Source organism: Poecilia formosa, unplaced genomic scaffold (genome assembly GCF_000485575.1).
Source record: "Poecilia formosa unplaced genomic scaffold, Poecilia_formosa-5.1.2 Scaffold669, whole genome shotgun sequence".
In the NCBI taxonomy this organism is placed as follows: domain Eukaryota; kingdom Metazoa; phylum Chordata; class Actinopteri; order Cyprinodontiformes; family Poeciliidae; genus Poecilia; species Poecilia formosa.
In genome coordinates, this window is record NW_006800608.1 from 40546 (window position 1) to 59393 (window position 18848).

Here is an 18848-nt window from a genome sequence, read left to right on the forward strand (position 1 = left end):
CGGGCTGCATTTACTTCCCACCCTCCATCTGCATTGCGTGACATCGGTACTTCGTCATCCGCAACCCAGCAATAAGAGAAATAACGGAAAAAAAAGAAAAAAAAAAGGGTATCAAACGTTTTTAGAAAAATGGCCACAAAGGTCTGAATGGTGCTCATCTAAAAATAAAGTGTGCCCACAAACCTAGAGTCCTCACCCAGATCTGTAGTTTTATCCTCTTGTCGTTCCTATAGATGGTCTTGACCTTGAAGTCGATTCCCACCGTGCTGACAAATGCCGGCGTGAACGAGTCATCTGCATAGCGGAAAAGGAAGGAGGTTTTTCCCACGCTGCTGTTTCCAATGATGAGGATTTTAAACATGTAATCAAAATTCTGGTCCGAGGATTCCTTCTGTCCATATGTCGCATTTGCAGACGCCATCTATACATGAACAAACAGGCAAAATTAGCACCTGAAGTTTACATACTTAGGAAACAATAAGCCATCATTCAAACAGAGACCACACAAAACACTTGAATACAACAAGCACATGCTCCAGCTCTGTCACAGAGGATCCCCTGACTCTAGCTATTTTCATTGTTTCTGTTTGTTCTCTCCAGACTTTCTCTAGGACTTTACAGTCTGAGTTTGAGGTACAACATGAACACATGGTCAGATGTTTGGGCCTTATAGCAGTGTTATTTTCTACAAACTTTGCAACTTCAGTTTTTGTGCTGACAGTTTATATTATAGTTGGATCGTTGTGTTTCAGATTAATTCAGAATGAATCTCAGTATACATTTTAAACTTTATAGCAAGACTCACTTGTTCATTTCAGCTAATTTTTCATCTGCTATGATATCACATCATCAAAACAGGTGATGCTGCGAAAAACTGTTATAAAGGAGGAACAAATATGCTTCAAAGAGAAGAAGGCTTTTGGAGCATCTAAGCTAGCACCAAGCTATCTATTCCCCAGGGTGCACTACAGAATTGGGTTGCTACAACTGCAGACTCTGAATATTAGCAGCAGAAGGATGAGTTCATCCGCACATGTAGGGGTGAGGGGAAGAACAGTTTGGACAACAGCCGTGTGATGAGCACAGCAAAGACGGCAATTCTGTCCAAGAAAACAATAAAAACAAAGTAAAATTCTGCAGAAAGTAGTGGCATCATCTCTGTCCTGAGACAGAAACTTCTGAGCTGTCTCCAGCATAATGGAGCACCATATCATAAGGCAAAGTGAACGGAGGTCTCAAAGATCTGATAATCCAATGTCAAGCACCAAGGAGACAAGAATGGATCACCATCAGTCAGGATGCAGTTCAGAAGCTGAAATCCAGTAAAGCACAGAGTCACACAAGTTAGGAAAAGTGGTGATCAGCACAGTAAATACTGAGTGTAGATATTTGATTCATTAAAAAAAAAACTACTTGCAACTCAATCTTTGGAAAACATGGAACAGGCTCAGTGTAACCAAGGCAACCTGCACCTCTGTTGGTGATAGATGTTTTGAGGGAGAATAAACACCCTCTGTGTGACTCCCACTGAGAGCAGCCCTCCCCCGTCCTCCTTTTCCCAGCCTGGAGTACTTCAGCGTCCCAGCAGTCGGACACAAACCTCACACCTTCACTTCATGGAGGATAAGAGGGCGGAAGTAGAAGGGCTTAACAGACTAAGCATCGACTAAACTGACTGTCCTATCGTCTCCCATCCAGGGATGACAAGAGCCTGAGCCGGACAGGTCAAGTCGCTGGTAACATGCTTCACAATGCTGTAAAAAAAAAAAAACGGAGACATTGTTTCATTCATCTCTGTTATTCCAGTGGTTGCTTCTGATCTATGGAAGTAAATATGTGCCATCAGAATTTGAATAAAAAATGCATCCGAATTCAATTTTAAAAAAAATTGAATTCAGATGCATTTTTTATTCAAATTCTGATGGCACATATTTACTTCCATACTGATCTTCCTCTCCTAAGTAAAACGGCCTGAATCGCATAACCATCCAGTAGCAGAGCTTAGCTTGAATTATTTAGCTGTACTCTCAAAGTTAGCTAGACACAAACCCTCCGATTTATGACGGTCTGTTCTATGTTAGTTACTTACCGCCGTTCAGCGTTGATAATAAATATTACAGCATTAATAATTAACAACAAAGCAGAAAGCTAGTAAACGGCTAATTGAGTCCATCTGTAGTTAAATGGGACAATAAGAGCTAGCTAAGCATCCCAGCTATGTCAAATGAAGGTTACTCTTGCTTATTAACAACTACCTAAATCACTAACCTCGTAATGGATAAATAAGCTCCGTTCTTTCTGTTTCCGCTGTTGTAATAAACACAGGCCCGCTACTCAAGATAAGCGCAGGGGTGATTTTCCCCTTAGCTTTACTGCAACGGCTAGTTCAGAGCCCAGCGTTGCACCTGCACGAGCAGAATGTAAGAATTATTGGCAGGGCAGCTGACCAATCAGAGCAGAGACTTGGATGATTCACCTCTACAAAACCCTCCCCGTTTATGCAGGAGTCTCCAGTGTTGATATAAAGAAGATTGGATTACAGATTAAATGTATCCTCAAATGCAGGGGTCCCCAAACTACGGCCCGCGGGCCGCCTCCACATTTGGTCCGGCCCCCTGAACAATACCAGAGAGGATTCAGATTTTTTTTCATTCATTGTATTTTCCGGTTTATATGTGGATTTTTACTCAACCACCAGGGGGCTCTTTAGCAGGAAATGTGTCCTGTAAACTGTGGGTGTTTTGTATGGCGCATTGCTGCTATCTGTTGGACTTTTAGGGAACTGCTTGACTTTTATGTTATTTAATCAGTACGGTTGTTTGCTAGCGGTAGAGCAAGATGAACGCACGTGTTTGTTATGAACGCCGCATTCCAGGTTGAATTCTTCGAAGCGATGCCGGTAAGTAGCAGCTTATACTTCAAAACGAGCCTTTATGTTAACATATGAGAAATTAATATGTTATTTCCCTCAATGGAATATATACTAGTCAGTCCCAGTCACCGTTTCACTCATGGGTTTTGCCCATATGCTTTCTGGGTAAAAATCAATTGAGAAACCCAGCCCCCCCCCTCCAGCAACAAATCCTAAGCGATGTCGTGTGGAACTATAACGCACTGAGTGAATGGAGAAGTTTGCGTTTTGTGGTGGAAAATTACCTCGGTGTCGGGGCTGAAGCACGTAAAAATGCATCAACACGACGAATCTAATATGGCATAAAAACAATGCCAGTTTGGCTATCGAGGCTCGCCCCAGGTGAAAAAAGTATACTTTAAGTATATTTCAAACATACTTACATTTCTGAAAGTACATTTTAAGTAAACTAAGTATTAAGTGTACAACCTAAAATATATCTGAAGTATACTAAAAGTATATTTGTACCAATTTCGAAATTAGAACTTTAAACACACTTAAACATAATTGTGCTGCCTTTTGTTTAGTTAAGCTGGACCAGCAAGGTTTTGAAAACCCCACTAGAGCACCCCCTGGTGGATATTTTTGTTATGTTACTTTTGTGATCCTAAAAGAAAAAAATAGATTAAGGATGGTGGAACGCAACACCACAGTAGCTGATTATTGTCTTTATTTGTTGTGTTTCAGACCAGATTTGTTCGTAAGTATTTGTTAATTGTGAAAATAAATTGTGAGAAACGCACCCCCTCGCCCCCGTCAACAATGTCCAGCCCCCCACCAGAGAAGGGAAAAGTTATGTGGCCCTCACAGGAAAAAGTTTGGGGACCCCTGCTCAAATGCAACACATTTACACGTTTTAATTACCGAAAACCGATTAAACCAAAACAATCATACTGACTCATTTAAATTAAACTATAAACATTCCAATTTAATTCACACAATTCTGAAATGTAGTCATTTTCAGTGTAAAATGGGAATTACAAACCAATCAGCAATCCCCTTGTAACAATCCCTTGGAACTGAAAGGACTATTTCCCTTTGAAGAAGGCAAAACCTCCAGCAGAACCTGACTTGTTAAGCAGAGACAAAAGTCACAGAATCACTGATCTAGGAGAACTTTCCAGGAAACATAGAGTACACAGATGAAGAGGTTGCTAGTGGCTTCATCTAAATAGAAATGGCTGCCAATCTGATCTGACATCTCAGCCACTCTTGGGAGGTCCAAGCAGGGAGGTCCAACAGCTCTTGACCTGGATGCGTATTCTACTGGTCCTGTCACTCGACCCTGGATTTAGTGGTAGATGATTAAAGGATGGATTTTTTTTTTGTTTGTACCAGTGAAAACTGTGTATTGTAAAGGCAAAGAAACCCATCTCATGTCAATTTCAGTCTACACTGGTCTATCTACTGGTCTGAGGAACAGAGGTGAACTGGTGACTGGGTCATAGGACAAGGCTTGCTGATGCAAATGGGGATTCATCACAAGTGAGAGGTGGTGGTGTAGCATCTGACTTTCCCAGGTCTCAATCTAATCCCTGCGTTTGTTGGATGTACAAGACCAAACCATTCCAAAAAATGGAGGCCAGACCTGTTAGCTTACTAGACTGAAATTATCTGCTGCTAAGATTTTGGTACCAGATACCTCAGCACGCCCTGACTCCCTCCCTAGCTTGGCTTCAGTCTATATATGCTGCGTGATGACTAAAATTATCAGAAGAGCACACATAACACTAGCTTGTTCTAAATACATTCTGGACCTTTTGGATCCTCTAACTTCTTCTAGCTTTGCCCTAGATAAAGTTGACAACTCGCTATGTTGTCAACATTTGACAACATAGCGAGTCAAATGTTGTTGGTTGTACCTTCAACCCATTTTAAAGCCTGTGGGGACCATGCTTTTTGAAGCTCAGAGGCTTTGGAACACTTTCCCACTGTCCTCACATTGCAGACTCCACTGACTCAAACAACTTAAAAGGGCAGTATTATGTGTTTTCCAGGCACATAGTGCCATTTTATAGCACAATCAAGTAACTATGATAATTTCAGTCGATATTATATCATATTTATTTATATAATAAATAAATATATTATATTTATTTATGACCACCTTTGCTAGAGTAGAAAAAAAACAAAAAAGTATGTCTTTAAAGAGGTTTTGTCTTTATTGGGAAGTTGTAGTTGAAAGGAGGAGTAGCACACCCAGAGTTAAACAGCAGAGTTTGGATTGTCATAGCTGCAGCATCTTATCATATCATTTATGATCTGTGCACAGGTCACAGACGACTGTATGTTTCTATATTCATGGTGAACTGAGGTCTCTAATCAACACAAATACTGCATGGTCATCATAAAGCATATGGTGAGCTCAGGGCAAACGGAAAGACAGGCCTGAGATGCTTCAGAAAACACAGGAGAAAAAGCAAAGATATTGCAAAAAGAAAGTTGTACTTTTAGCAGATTTAAAAGAAATGAAATGAAATCAAAATCTGAGTAATAGTCACAGTTTGTCTCATTCAACTTGAATGCACATAAGCCTTTATAAAGGCACTGTCCATTCGCTTCACTGTCCTAAAAACTAGCACAGAAAAAAATACATTGCACATGGATCTCTGTGAGGAAAATACAAAATCACTTAGAAAGAAGACAGGAAGACAGGAAGACAGAAGACAGAAGACACCAATATGCAATGATTTTGTATCATTGCATATTGGTGTGCTGGTTAAAGTTATGTTAAGTAGTCCTTAGTGTTGAAGGCACCCTTGAGAGTTGAAGGGTTTGGCATTGTTTAGGATTTGCAGACAGAGAATATATTTAGCCAGAAAAATAAAGTATCAAATTACAATAAGGCTTCAATAGAAACTTGTAGCTTATTCAAACATTAAAACATAACTTACTCTTTTAAATTGCAATAAAATAAAACAAATGTAGCACAATCCTAATTCTTAAGTAAGCTATAATGAACTCTTCATGTGGTTTGAATCCTTCAGACAAAGTTGCACATTTCAACTTAACACAATTCTTTTTTCTACAGTTCTTCAAAGAAGTCCCTATGACAACATCAACACTATAACACCTGTAGTGGTCCAGCCCTTGCAATTAAACCACCAATTATAACAGACAAAAACAGTAACACAGTCATGTTATACATGTTTAAGTGCACTGGAAGTGCAGAACTGTAAAAGTACCATTCAAAGTGCATCTGATTTAACAACAAAAAGTCAACCCAATTACACAATCACAAAAAAGACTGTTTTAAGACAACATCAGATTAAGTGATCTGAATAGGAGTTAGAACAAAATGACCACAGACACTACGGTCCGGTTGGCACACGGAGCGCTACAATCAACCAGCTTTATCAGCTGCTGATGGAAAGTAGCCGGTGGCAAAATGGAAAGTACAGTACTGCTTGTGTCATGCTTGCTTGGCACTTGTTTGGTGGCATTGACTGCTTCCCTCCAAAGAGCAAAATATTGATTTGTGAGAGAGAAAAAAGAGGAAAAATGTGGCATGGGCAACTCTCCGTTGGTAACCCCCTGGGTTTTTACAGCTACATTAATCCTATCCTATTTGTTGAGTCGTTTAAAAACACAGTCATCGAACTGATGTCTGACTAAAATGGACATGAATGTAGTGCTAAAAGTATTCAAAGCTGGTTATTTTTTTGTAGTTTCTGCTTGACATCTGCACTGATTGCTCTTTGTCATAAAACAGCTATCATTTTTGGCTTAAACCCTTAAAAATCACTAACAGGGCTTTACCAGTGTAATAGAATCCACACAAAAACTCATTCTGAACCAAACATCTTGAATGCAAAATTTTGTAGGAGCAGAAATAATAAAAACTGTACAAGAAAACTCCTGATACATTTTGAATGGAAAACCCTGCCTCAGTACCGGACAATCATTTCTGTTTTTTTGACACTAGAAGGCAGCATCTGCCCTCCCTGAAAGTCTTTGGGTGTAATTCCTGAAGAGCCCAGCAGTCATGCAGGCTTTGTTTCTTAATTCTGAATGAAAATGTGCTACTTTAGGATTATAAAAAGGGGGGAAAAAAACAAAACATTATATTTGTCTGATGAACACAACAGAAAGCATGCTGCATCTCAAGCAATAACAAGTGTTGGTGTGCCAATATAGTAACAGTGAAGTAGTCAATCAAAACATGCTACATTTAGTTCATATTACACATATTAATCTGCATACGTTCTTTTACTCCAATAACTTTATTCCTCTGTGTTCTGTTTTTACTGACTATTCAAATAGAGAATAAATAGAGATAAGAGAGAAGAATACGCTACAGCCTCCTGATAAAAAATCAGGCAGAATAGAAACTGTCCTTCTAATCTGCATGGCAACAACTATTAAAGGACCTTTTTTATAGTGCTTCATCACTTTCTCAGTTTCATCACTGAGAAGTTTCATCAATTCTGAGAAGACACCTCAGTCTTTAGTTTTAGACCTTTGACTGACTGGTAGAGCCTTTTTTTACTTCTTGTCCTCATTATATGAAAACAAAGAAGACAACAGACAGGTAGGAAAGTTGTTTTGTGTCTTTCATGGAACAGTGTTCAAACCTGTCAGTGTTTTTTTTTTCAGTGCAAGGAACCATCCTCATCCTCCACACAAATATCTACACTTCAATAACTTTACACTGTCACCCTGTTGGGGGAGACTTGGAGAAGGACAGCATCCGTTTGAAATGAAGGAAGAACAGTGACAGAGGACAAGGCACTGATATCAATCTGAGTGAAACAAAGAAGGTCTGAGGGGGAGACGCTTGTGGCTGGTGCTATGTGCCGAGTCTGAAACGTGGGACCACAGAGGGGCCTTCTGGGTCTGTTTCTCTGTCTTCTGCCATATCATTTTCAGAGTCCAGAGAAAATGTCCTGCCTGAGTCACTGGTGAGGATCTTGTTGAGCCGTCGAGTTGGTATGGATCCAGAATCAAACGCACCGCTGTGTTTGGTTAGGCTCCTGCTACCCTTCTCCTCTCTTGGTGAGCCCTCCGTGTCAGACTCACCCTCTTCCTCTAAAGTCAGTGCAAACTGGAACTTCTCGGCCATCATGGAACCTGGGCCCTCGCCGGGCACCGAGGCTTCCTCCAGAGACCCCCTTCCTCCCTGGCCATGGGGCCTAGGCGAGGGGCTGCGAGGGATCATGCTCTGGTACCACTCTCTGTTGTCCTCCAGCGTGTCCAAGATCTCCTGAGCATCAGGGTGCACCAGGTCAGCCCACGTCTCCCAGAGCGGATGGACGATGTAGTCGATGAAGCCCACCTGGAAAACACCAGTCACATGCTGTCGGTATGTTCTGAGCACTCTGATCCTGACCTAGCTGGAGCATCTCTCCCTACCTGGTTCTTCTCTATGGAGGCGTTGTGTTTGTCACACATGGGGCTGATCTCCATTCCTTTGTCTCTCTCCCTGTCACCCTGAGTGAAGAACTCCACCATGATGCGGTCTGTCCACTTACGGTACAGTTCAAGGGGTTTGGTGGGATTGCTCAGGTCCGCGCAGTGCACCATGTTCTGAAGAACCTGCATGAAGAAGTCAGCGGAAGACTGAATAAATACAGCACTTTAGAGAAGTATTCAAATCTCTTTATCTTTTATTTACATTTTCTGACATTACAACCTCAGACTTCCATGGATTTTATTGGGATTTTCTTGGATAGCCCAACACAGATCAGTGCATGATTGTAACATCAGAGACTGCTTTGTGTTGCTCTATCACATAAAAGACCAGCATGAATACACATGAATACTTTGGAAAGACCTATAAAGTCACACAGGTTTTTCATCCAAATGTCTTTCAAATTTTGAGCAAACTTTTAATGTGTTGCAAAAAAGGAAAAAACATTCATGATTCTATAAAAAAATCAACCAGGCTTCACAAAGTGTAATTATGTCAGATGTTGACATTGTGCTTGGTTATGAAAAAAACAGGAATTAGACAATGGAAACTACAATGAACCACACCTCAGGAAAATAGAGAGAGGTTTTCAGGAATAAATTGTAATTGTTCTGTCATGTCGGTGATGTTTATGTCTGCAGACATAAAGAAAGAAATACAATTCTAATCCACACCTACATTGAGGGAGTTATTTTGAATTTTGCCATTTCCATGAACCTTTTCTGATGAGATTTTTCACAATGCGTATTTAAAACACAGAAAAATGACTGCATTCTGCTTTTTCTTTCTTTCTTTGTTTCTTCTTCACTTGTGTTGTTAGAAAGCATTTCTCACCTGTATGCGATCTGAATAGTTGTCCAGCAGGAGAACACCCAGATTGGTTACTTTCTTTGTCTCCACCATGGTTTTTAAGTCTGCTAGTAGGTTCATGTGTTTTGACATGTCAGTGGCCAGCACCTGCAAGCGCATCAATCAGATTAAATTACACCTGGCAAGCGAAACTCTCTCTATAAAAAAAGCAGCAGCTAAACTGAGCGGGTTGAGATGTTGGCGTTACCATGTCGATGACCATCTTGCGCAGAGACTGTCTCTGTTTTTTGCTCAGGTTCTGGAAGATGTCACAGTTATCCTCCTGCAGAAGCTTAAAACCCACGGCCAGGTGATGGTTCTCCAGCACTGACAGATCATTGTACATCAGGGCCAGCTCAGAGTCTAATGGACACATCAAAGAGAACCATAAGGATGAGAAAAATACCTTGTCCAAATCAAACTCACACTATTCTTGTGGAATTATGTAAACTCACTGGTGTTGATGAGAAACTGGTTGGAAACTCCAGGGTGATCCACATCATGGATGGAGCTGGCAAACAGTGCGGCCAGAATTTCCAGATCAGTAAATACGGCCTTACAAAGCCAAACAGGAGAGTCAACACGCATTAGTGATGGATGAAGCTCGGCTTTGATAGATCCTACTGTTCACGTTTCTGTCCAGCTATACCTCCAGAGCAGGGGTGGACAGCAGCACGTGCGTGGACTGCACCACATCTGCAGCGTGGATGTTGTTATGGTAAGCCACGTCAGAGCGGTAATGATCCTCCAGTGTCATCATGAAGTTAATAAAATGGTCTACAGGAATCTTGAATGTTTTCAGCAAATCGCGCTCCTATAGAAGGAGAACAAAACAGACACTGGCTTAGAGGATATAGAGACGGAAGCTATTTGGTGAAATGTAAAAAGACGTTTAGTACACCACGCCATCATCTGATGTAACAGCATCTGAGGTTTTCCTATAACTTTGGGCACCTGAAAGATTGTGTACATTGTGACTGTCAATGGGCGTTTTCCAGAGTACTCTGCAACCTTGAAGATGTCGAGTCCCCATCTGTCAACGTCCTCAAGCTCCTGCCAAGGTGTAAGATAGGTTTTATTAAATAACATGCAATATCCATGGTTCAGTGCATTTTCCCCATATTTACAACAAGTAAGTGATGAACTTGTACTTTTGCGAGGAACTCCTCCTGACTGGCGTTGACCCCAAAGCGAGGGATGGTGGAGGGAACAAGGCTGTGGGTGACCTTCTTGACGCCACTGATCTGGGACATGGGACGCTTCTTTTTGTCTTTCTCCTTGGTAGGAGGAGACATAATGTCCATGTCATCTGGCTTCTCTGTTAACATAGGTTGGACACAGTTAGTCTAGGAATTTCTCAGTAATCATATAACAAAGTTTACAGTCTTATGAGATTCATATGTATTCATATATTTTCTCGGATTTTGTCACATTACTAAAACAAATTTTGTGTTTTTTATCACATAAAATCCCAAAGAAATTAACTAAGTGACACAGAACTATAAAGAGATATTAAAAGATTGTACAGCTTTGTATGGTATAAACAGTAAGCCCTTTTTACTATGATACCCCTTAAATAAAATCTAAAAAAAATTAGAGACTATTTTTCTTCAAAGGTCAATTAGTTTAGTCTCAATATACAAACAACTGTTCTCTGAAGGCCTCATGCAAAACAATACAGGTTGTGTAAAACAACGCCGTACATCATCCTGAACACTTCACTCCCTCTTTAACACATGATGACAACAGCGTCAGGTTAAGACAAGAGGATACTTGTCTTAACCTGGAAGAAAACCTCCTGGAGTCTGCAAAATGATTGAAACAGGGGAAAGGTTGACCTTCAGGCAGAACATACAACCATCATAACTGTCCTTGTTCATTTCTTGCAAACGGAAACATTTCCAAATCACCTTTGTTAGAAAGGTGTAAAATGCATAGGATCATTTTATATGGCCAGCTGACTGGCAGTGAGCAGCGAACATCATGGCATGGAGTGCATCCCGGTTTTCCATGTCTGGCATATAACCATTCACTTTAGCCTTTAAACTGGTTATATTGATCCTGTGTCCAGACAGAGGGATAATCAGTAGCCTAGCATCATGACCTGTTTGTTCTGAAGATCCTGCAGCTTCCACTTCGTCTTCCTAACATGGCGCCTCCTCACCCTGACTCTCATACTGATAGGAGGAACCACAGAGCTCTGTTAAGTTAAAAGCACATCTTCTGAAGTTGGGATGTTTTTTCTCCAACAGGTTCCAGAGGAATCACCTCAAACCAGATGTTGGACTGGATTTTATTTCAATGTCATTTGTGAATGTTAGCTCCTCATTTTCAACAGTGGAGCTATAAAGGTTGAAAAAGGTTATCATTTTGGAGAAAGTGTCATCAACATCAATATTTCCACTAAATAAGAGGAAAAAAAATTGTTTGATAAAGGAAAAGCCTCTCAGACTCTGAGCTCAAAGCAAGATCCCAGAGAGCACCAAACTATTTTTTTATATTAGACAATTAATTTAATTTCACATAATTATCGTGGTAGAAGCCATGTGTTTGTTAAATACTTAATGAAACATATTTATCGTGTTTGATGTTTGTTGTGAATGACGTATACTCACAAAGAACGAGGTAATTAGTCCAAGTTTGTCGTTTATTGAACGTTCAGAAACTACAGCAGCTGTGATGCGCCACAGCAAAGGTAAACAAAGGTAAAATAACTGAACAGGTGATCAACTCTAAACCACTCACACCTTTTTACTCTCCGTCTCTCTGTCAATTAAGCACAGCCGTTGCCATGGCAACCTCCTGCGCTCCACAAACTGACCAGAGATTACGTTAAAAACATTCAGTCCGTTACAATATTAGGTTTGCAGGCTTGATATTTGTTTTGCGATCATTAATAAGCCTCTCATGAACACAGCTGTGGTTGATTAGTTAATTTTAAGCTCCTGCTCTGCTAGTTATTTTGGTAATGGAACCGAAACGCACAGAATTGCGCCACACCGTGTTGAAACAATAACACTGAGATTATTATTGTTATTGGGTCATTAATTTGAACACTTATTGTTGATTTTTTTTATTGTTGTTCTTTAATAAAGATACGAACATTTTGATAAGGAGTCAGAGGAGGACGTGCTGGTCTCAGCGTACTGGCTGAGGTGACAAACTAATGATCTCGGCATTAGTTTGTCACCTAATGCCGAGATCAACTCAAAACCTTCCGGGATCGACGTATTGCACCGCTGCTCTAGTAAAGCACGAAGAGTTCAGAAACAATATGAAATGGGGGGGGGGAAGCTATTTATTAACTAGTTAAGTCGTGTTTTAGATTGTTCTTGAAAAACTAATTAATCACGGCTGATTAGTGGGTGCACTCACGGCTGCACAGTGAACCCATTGATTCTTTACAGCTGACAGCCGCTCCTCTCTCTTGCAGGTACTGCATTATAGCCCCACTAAATCTTTAAGGGGTACGCAGTACCCTGCCGTACCCTCCTACTTTCACCCCTGGCTGTAACACAGACTGCTACAAAACATCTTTCCTGCCAACAGCCATCAACATCTACAGTAACTCTTTGAAAAACATTGAATTAATATGAGTTACAACAACATTTAATTTCCCTTTGGGAAATTCAGTTCAAAAGTGGTTTTGAACTGAATTTGAATTTACTTGAATTAAAACATATGGATGTTTGTAGTTGTAAAGTGACAAAATAAGAAAAGATTAGTATGAATACTTTTGTACCATCCATACACATTTCCCTGGAGCAGCCTAAAAGGAGAAGCTATTTACCAAGAAAAGTGCTGGAGATGAACTCAGACACCTGGTTCCCAGAGCGGCTGGTCTCTGACAGCTGACTGAGCTCTCGGTTCAGCATTCTCTTGAACTGAGGACAAACAAAAGAAGCATGCATGAGGCACGTCAAACAGAACACAACAAGTTGGTTCAGTTGGACATTTTCAGTAATGAATCAAAACAAAGGCTTTTCTGGAAAAATCATATACAAACAAAACCTGTTTAATGTGATCAGTTGAGAAAAATAATGACAGGTTTGCAAAAGGTTGCAAAAATGCTGTGCACAATGATTGATGCACTTTGCAGAAAACGTTTAAGAAAATTCCGTCTCATGTTTCATCCAGCAGGTGCTGGTGTCTTCTCAGCCTCTAGACAGGCAACAATAAACCCAGGTGCAGTCTCACCCCTTCCACCAGGTTCATGGCCACCCTCCTCTAACCTGAGCAAACGTCCACGGCAAAGAGATAAAACAGTTCACTTCTGGCATCTCAGCACAAAGTTGCACATAGGAGCCAGATTAAAAAAATAAATAAAAGACAAAAGTTTCCTTCTCCTCCTGATTAGCAGAACATCCTACTTAAATCCAGTTCAAACAGAGTGTAGCAGTTCATTTGGTAAAGCTGTGAGCAGCGCCATAGAAGCTGATGTCAGAACAAAAGGATGGAGCCGCAGCAGAGGGAATGCAGAGGGATGTGAAGCCGAGCAACCACTGTGCTGCACCACGCTCCCCCTGACCCTTCCTCATTCACACTATTGCTGCCTGCATGTAAACAGAGGCAAGAGCTACTCCAGTGTCTGCCTCCTTGAGAAAAAAAAGAAGTCTTAGAATAGCAGCCAATGGGGCAGCAGCTACAGCTAGGGAATCAATGGGCTGTCATTGGAGAGGAGATCCACAGAGTAGGCAGGGCAGATGGAAGCAGGGATTGCGAGGTGCACCATGTGCATGGAGTGTAAAGAAGATAGGAGCGGAAAACACTGAATGGATGTGAAGAAGAGCTTTACTGATCGAGCAGGGAATAAAAATAGGATACCATACACCACAGGAATATGCTGACTTATACTGTCATTCATTCAGATCAACCGGATGACTTGGTGGTGGATCTGAACACTCCACATTTTGAAATCAACTAAAAACAAATTAATTCTTAGAAGATTGAAAACAACGGAAAATGAATGAAATTCGATAGAAATGTACCATCCTTTCTTCATCCAGTCAAGTTTTTGTGAAAATATTAATCAAGACATTAGAGGTTGAAAGAGCAATGGTTGGCAAGGTTCCCAAACAAGCAATTGGGCTTACGTGTTCCGTAGATGTATTCTAAGAACAGTTAAAAACATAAAACAGTTTTCTCCCATTTGTGGATGGGTGTGTGTGTATGTTGTATTGCTAGAAGTTGTTGTAGGGATTGTATCTCTGTTGGCTGTTTATCTTATGCTTAGACCTAGGGTGTGTTCGGAGTGGGTAGGGTTTTGGGAGAAATCAGCTTGCAAAACAGTTCAGTTACATTAATGGTAAGAGAATTGTTCAGAGGGTGTGTGTGGGGGTAGAGGGGTGCACTATGAATACTTCAGTCAGAGGGAGAAAACCAAATTATGCCTAAGCATCTCCCTCTGTTGGAATCCAGATGGATTCCTATAAATAAAAATGTATCAGAAATCTCTCAGAGCTATTAGGATACCATAGAAATTATTGAGTAAAACTGCCATATTACATAAGGCATCCAGCTTCTCCATGCAGTAGCCCTGAAATGTGAGACAGAACCGTGTGAAAAAAAAGAAGAAAAAAAAACAAGAAAGAATTATAATTTATGGCTTCTACACTGAAGAGTTGTTGAAACAATTTAAAGGTTTGATAAACCATAAAACACAATTCTTAATCTCTGTGATTTGAAACCAAAATTCCCACAACAAACTACATTTAGAACCATCTGAAAGTGTTACTAAATGTGTGCATACTGTGCTGACCGATGATGCAGCACATTTAGGTCGTAGCCCGTTTCATCCAACCTGACCAATATGAAAGTTTCTGAGACGAAATCAGGACCAAGCACTTTGAGACCTTTTCAGATTTCTTTTTAAATTGGTACCATTGATTAAAACTTTAGCAATCCCTTTTTGACCAGGACATGCCCTTTAACTTGTCGAGGAAGACAGCATTCTTTCAGTTGTGTTCTGTTGCCAAGATGAACCCTGTCCCATGCCATGGTGATGCAGAAATACAGACCCATCCATCTGCCACTTCTGTCCCAACAAAATGGCTTGTACAGAAGTACACAGAGTTGACTGTATGTAGCTTAATCTGAAATGAATCTGTTTACTTTTTCTGAACATCATTTTTTTCCAAAAATGACTGCATTGTTTTAATGCACAGCTGGAATCTGATTATTTTAAACGGCAACCAGATACACATGTTTCCTGAGCTCCTTTACAGAATATGAGCTCTGAAGCTAGCTGCATGAAGCAAGTAGACCCAACTATGTTCAATCTCTCGATAGGTGTCTATGTTTAGCTAGTCACTCTGGCCCTGTCCAGACCAGCAGGCTGTTAGTGAGTTAGAGGCAGGGTTCTGTTAACCTACCTTGTTGGAAGCCATCTCGCTGACAGAGTGTCGAGTTTTCAGCGTGTCTAGTTGATCTAGACACCAGTCCAGCTCATCCAGAGTCTCTATGGCTAGCTGTTGGTGGGGCTCCTCTGTTCCAGATCAGAACAAACAGGCATTAAGGCACCAAGAACTTTTTTATATACATTATTAGAAATGCATCAAGAGATGCAAATACACAAATGATTTAATTCCATTTTTAAAAAGGAAAATCAATATTTTCTTTCCTAAAGTGTAATAACAGCATTCTTTTAGTGAATGTTTGATCACTTGTAGCAAAAGGTGCATCTAGAGCTCAAAAATCATTCTAACATGAAAAGCTCGGGCCTTTCGGCCTTTCTGCTGGACTGAACATCAATACAGTGCAGGGCTGATCTGGTGACTTATTTTTTGATTAACTGGATGCACAAGATGCTTAATATGAGATTTTTTTTGCCACTTGAGGAGTTCTGGGTAGAAGATTTTCATAGAGAAATTTTCTTTGAAACTTCAATGCAAAATGCTCATATTTTTTGTGCAGTTTTGGCTTAATTACTGCTCTGAACATGTTCTTTTAACAAACGGTCTTTTGTTGAATCCGTATAATCCAGTTAACAATTAATCAATTACTAAATTAGTTGACAATTACTTCAATAATTGATTCATCACTATTAATTTGATTAGTCATATCAGCGCTACAATTAATATAAGAGCGGCATAATAGACAAACAAATTTGAAGTATTGACTCAGGGGGTTCAATGTATGCCGCACTTCTCAGAATTGTATTTGATACAAAAATAAGAAAATCATAAACAATTTTCCATCCACTTCATAAATATGCAGCAGCTTCATAAAATCTCAGTGCAACACAAGTTTCATTTCCACACATGACACACGTGATAAAGGTTTATTGGCTATAATTATATTTTTAAACAGCTCATGCTTTCTTACTACAGGACAAAAGTAAGTACTATTAATGTATTGATATTTCCTGTTCAGTTACTGATCAGTGGGTGTCCTCCACTATGGATCTACTCATGGGTGACATTTATTCATCTATTACACTATGATGTTGTACCAGTAACCTGCAGGTTCAGCTCCATAATGAAGGTGCTTCCAGCTCTATGTCACTTAGTCCAATGTGAATTATTGGCTATTGATCAGCAAACAGCCCTCTCTGACAGCGGCACAAACCTGCAAGACTGGTTTTACACATTGAGGGTGGGTGGCTTCCTGAGGAGCGTGTCCTAGAGAACAAACACAAAGGCTGATGTTAGACTGATCTCATCGTGATTATGACGTGAAGTCAGTAGAAAACAGATCCATGGATGGATCACCTACTTGCTAGCTGCTCTGTCCTGCTGTCCAGTTATGAGGGCAAAATTACTTCGGACTGTCCTCAAGCTGGCGAGGACCTAAGGACAGGAACAGGAAGTTAATCAAACTGGACCTGTATAACTTTGGTGATAGAACAGATTTAGCCTCATCCTCTACGTATTTAATTTATTGTTTTACACAATTAAATATGACCCTGTATTGAATCAGTGGGCTCACTTTGATGCCATTGCTTTCATCCTCCCAGATGACATGCAGCACAGATGCATTCCTCTTTCCCCTTCTGATGTTTTCATAGCATCACTAGCTCTCCTCTGCATTCTGACTGTCCTTCTATCAGGAGCTGACAACTGACTCAGCGTGCAGAGAAGGCCTGCAGAGTATCGAATGTCCAGGAGTGACCCTTGTGGAGGGCGCACAGGCTGACATGCAAAACTGAAACAGCACCACCCGGCAGTATTCGATTCACCTCTTCTGTCAGAGTGTAAGCCGAGCACAAGCATGACGCACGTCCCACGCAAGAGTCAGGCAACACCAGCGGGAAGTCTGGTTCTGTCACAGAGCCAGCCCCCGGGCCCGGAGCGGAGGGCTGTTCCACTGCAGCGCTCACACACCAGCTGGCTTTGCCTGCATCATTTTATCTCATCATCACTGCAGGCTTCAGGTTTTAAATTATGTAAAGCACCTTGAAATGCCTTGCTGCTGAAATGTGCTATACAAATAAAATTTGATTGATTAATTGATACAGTGTGTGGCTTCAGAAATATGGATTTGTGGGCAAACTTAGCATTAGCAGCAGCAACAAAACTTTCAAATTAAAAGTCTTTGGAGGACTCACCTGTGCAAATGGTGTGACAATCATATCTTCTGAGTGTCTGCAATCAGGAAAAGAGCACTCAAGAGCGGAATGTATGCAAATATACGCCATTCCTGCACTTTAAGATTTTATAAAGACTTAAAGGGGAAGTATTATATGTTCTCCAGGCACATCGTGCCATTTTATAGCACAACCAAGTGACTATGTTAAAAATGCTAAAAATGTTAAAAATGACTTACAAGACAGTTTCCTTTGTAATTTAAAGCCTTGAAAGTGGGTGCCTGTCTCTTTAAAAACTCCTGATCTTTCTGAAACTCTGTCTTTAGGAAGTCATCACAATAAGGCTCCTATATTAAAACTGTAGCATTTTTACCAGCGTTACTCGGAGAAGCTATAAAGAGCTCAGCTGATGCATAGTTCCTCCAGGTGTTTGCTAATTGTTGCTGGCTAGTCTGAAGGCTACTCAGTGAGGCAGAAGCTTGGAAGCTTAGAAACCGCAGCTCTGAGAAGGAGTTGCATCTAGAAGGTGGGGCTAGGTCTACCCAGGCGTTTTGCACAGCTGAATGGTTGCCATGGAGATTAAAGGATTTTTCAAACATGTATTAAAGAATCAAAGCAACATTCCAGGTATGTTTTGATGAAGAAATAACATTACAACATGATGTAGAGCTCAAAAAAGTTGGCTTCTATATAACACTGCCCCTTTAAAATATTAAAATACATTAAACAACTGTGCCAATTAATTGAAAACCATGGTGCGCCTCACTGTAAAGTATTGCTTCTGCTTTTTTTTATTTTAAGACCTGCAAAGGAACAAAAATAACAAGCAAAAGGAGTGGCTGGCAAGGAAACAATTGGGATGAAAAACACATTTTGAAATAGTAAATAATAACAGGTGGAATTCATATTTTTGTTACATGCAAACATTAAAAGAAACTAAAGCAAACTGGATGTGCAACAGCGGCCATCAGCAGAGTTTGCAGTTTAGTGGTGGTTGTAAAAAACTGAGCTGGGATGTGTCAGGCTAGAGGGAAAGCAAAGGAGGGATTTAGGAGGCAGAGCAGGTTTGATTTTCTGATTCTGCTCGATCTTCTCACCGAGACGACAACCAGTTGACCTCCCAGTGCTTCAAGCTTTCTTCCCTTTAAAAAGAG

At 40.5% G+C, this 18848-nt stretch overlaps 2 protein-coding genes across 7 annotated transcripts in view; both read right to left on the minus strand.

The window, feature by feature from the left end:
- Positions 1-2430, minus strand: part of LOC103130761 (ras-related protein Rab-3A-like) — a 20044-nt gene extending 17614 nt beyond the window's left edge. Inside the window, exons 1-2 of one of the 3 annotated variants that reach the window (XM_007542257.2) lie at positions 2269-2430; positions 197-421 (exon numbers count right to left, since the gene is read on the minus strand). In XM_007542257.2, the coding sequence (XP_007542319.1) occupies positions 197-421 (225 nt within the window). In that variant the 5' untranslated portion in view covers positions 2269-2430. Of the gene's footprint in view, positions 1-196; positions 433-1600; positions 1762-2268 lie in introns of those variants that run through there. The other 2 variants (XM_016666159.1, XM_016666160.1) reach the window with 2 other exon arrangements.
- Positions 2431-5050: 2620 nt separating this feature from the next.
- LOC103130762 (cAMP-specific 3',5'-cyclic phosphodiesterase 4C-like) overlaps positions 5051-18848 on the minus strand; it is a 43155-nt gene continuing 29357 nt past the window's right edge. For 3 of the 4 annotated variants that reach the window (XM_016666162.1, XM_007542258.2, XM_007542260.2), the window contains exons 3-16: positions 18792-18836; positions 17716-17752; positions 16884-16957; positions 16737-16789; positions 15542-15654; positions 12961-13054; positions 10322-10488; positions 10125-10223; positions 9820-9984; positions 9626-9725; positions 9379-9533; positions 9156-9278; positions 8264-8446; positions 5051-8186 (exon numbers count right to left, since the gene is read on the minus strand). In XM_016666162.1, the coding sequence (XP_016521648.1) occupies positions 7701-8186; positions 8264-8446; positions 9156-9278; positions 9379-9533; positions 9626-9725; positions 9820-9984; positions 10125-10223; positions 10322-10488; positions 12961-13054; positions 15542-15654; positions 16737-16789; positions 16884-16957; positions 17716-17752; positions 18792-18836 (1894 nt within the window). In that variant the 3' untranslated portion in view covers positions 5051-7700. The remainder of the gene's footprint in view (positions 8187-8263; positions 8447-9155; positions 9279-9378; positions 9534-9625; positions 9726-9819; positions 9985-10124; positions 10224-10321; positions 10489-12960; positions 13055-15541; positions 15655-16736; positions 16790-16883; positions 16958-17715; positions 17753-18791; positions 18837-18848) is intronic. The other variant, XM_016666161.1, reaches the window with a different exon arrangement.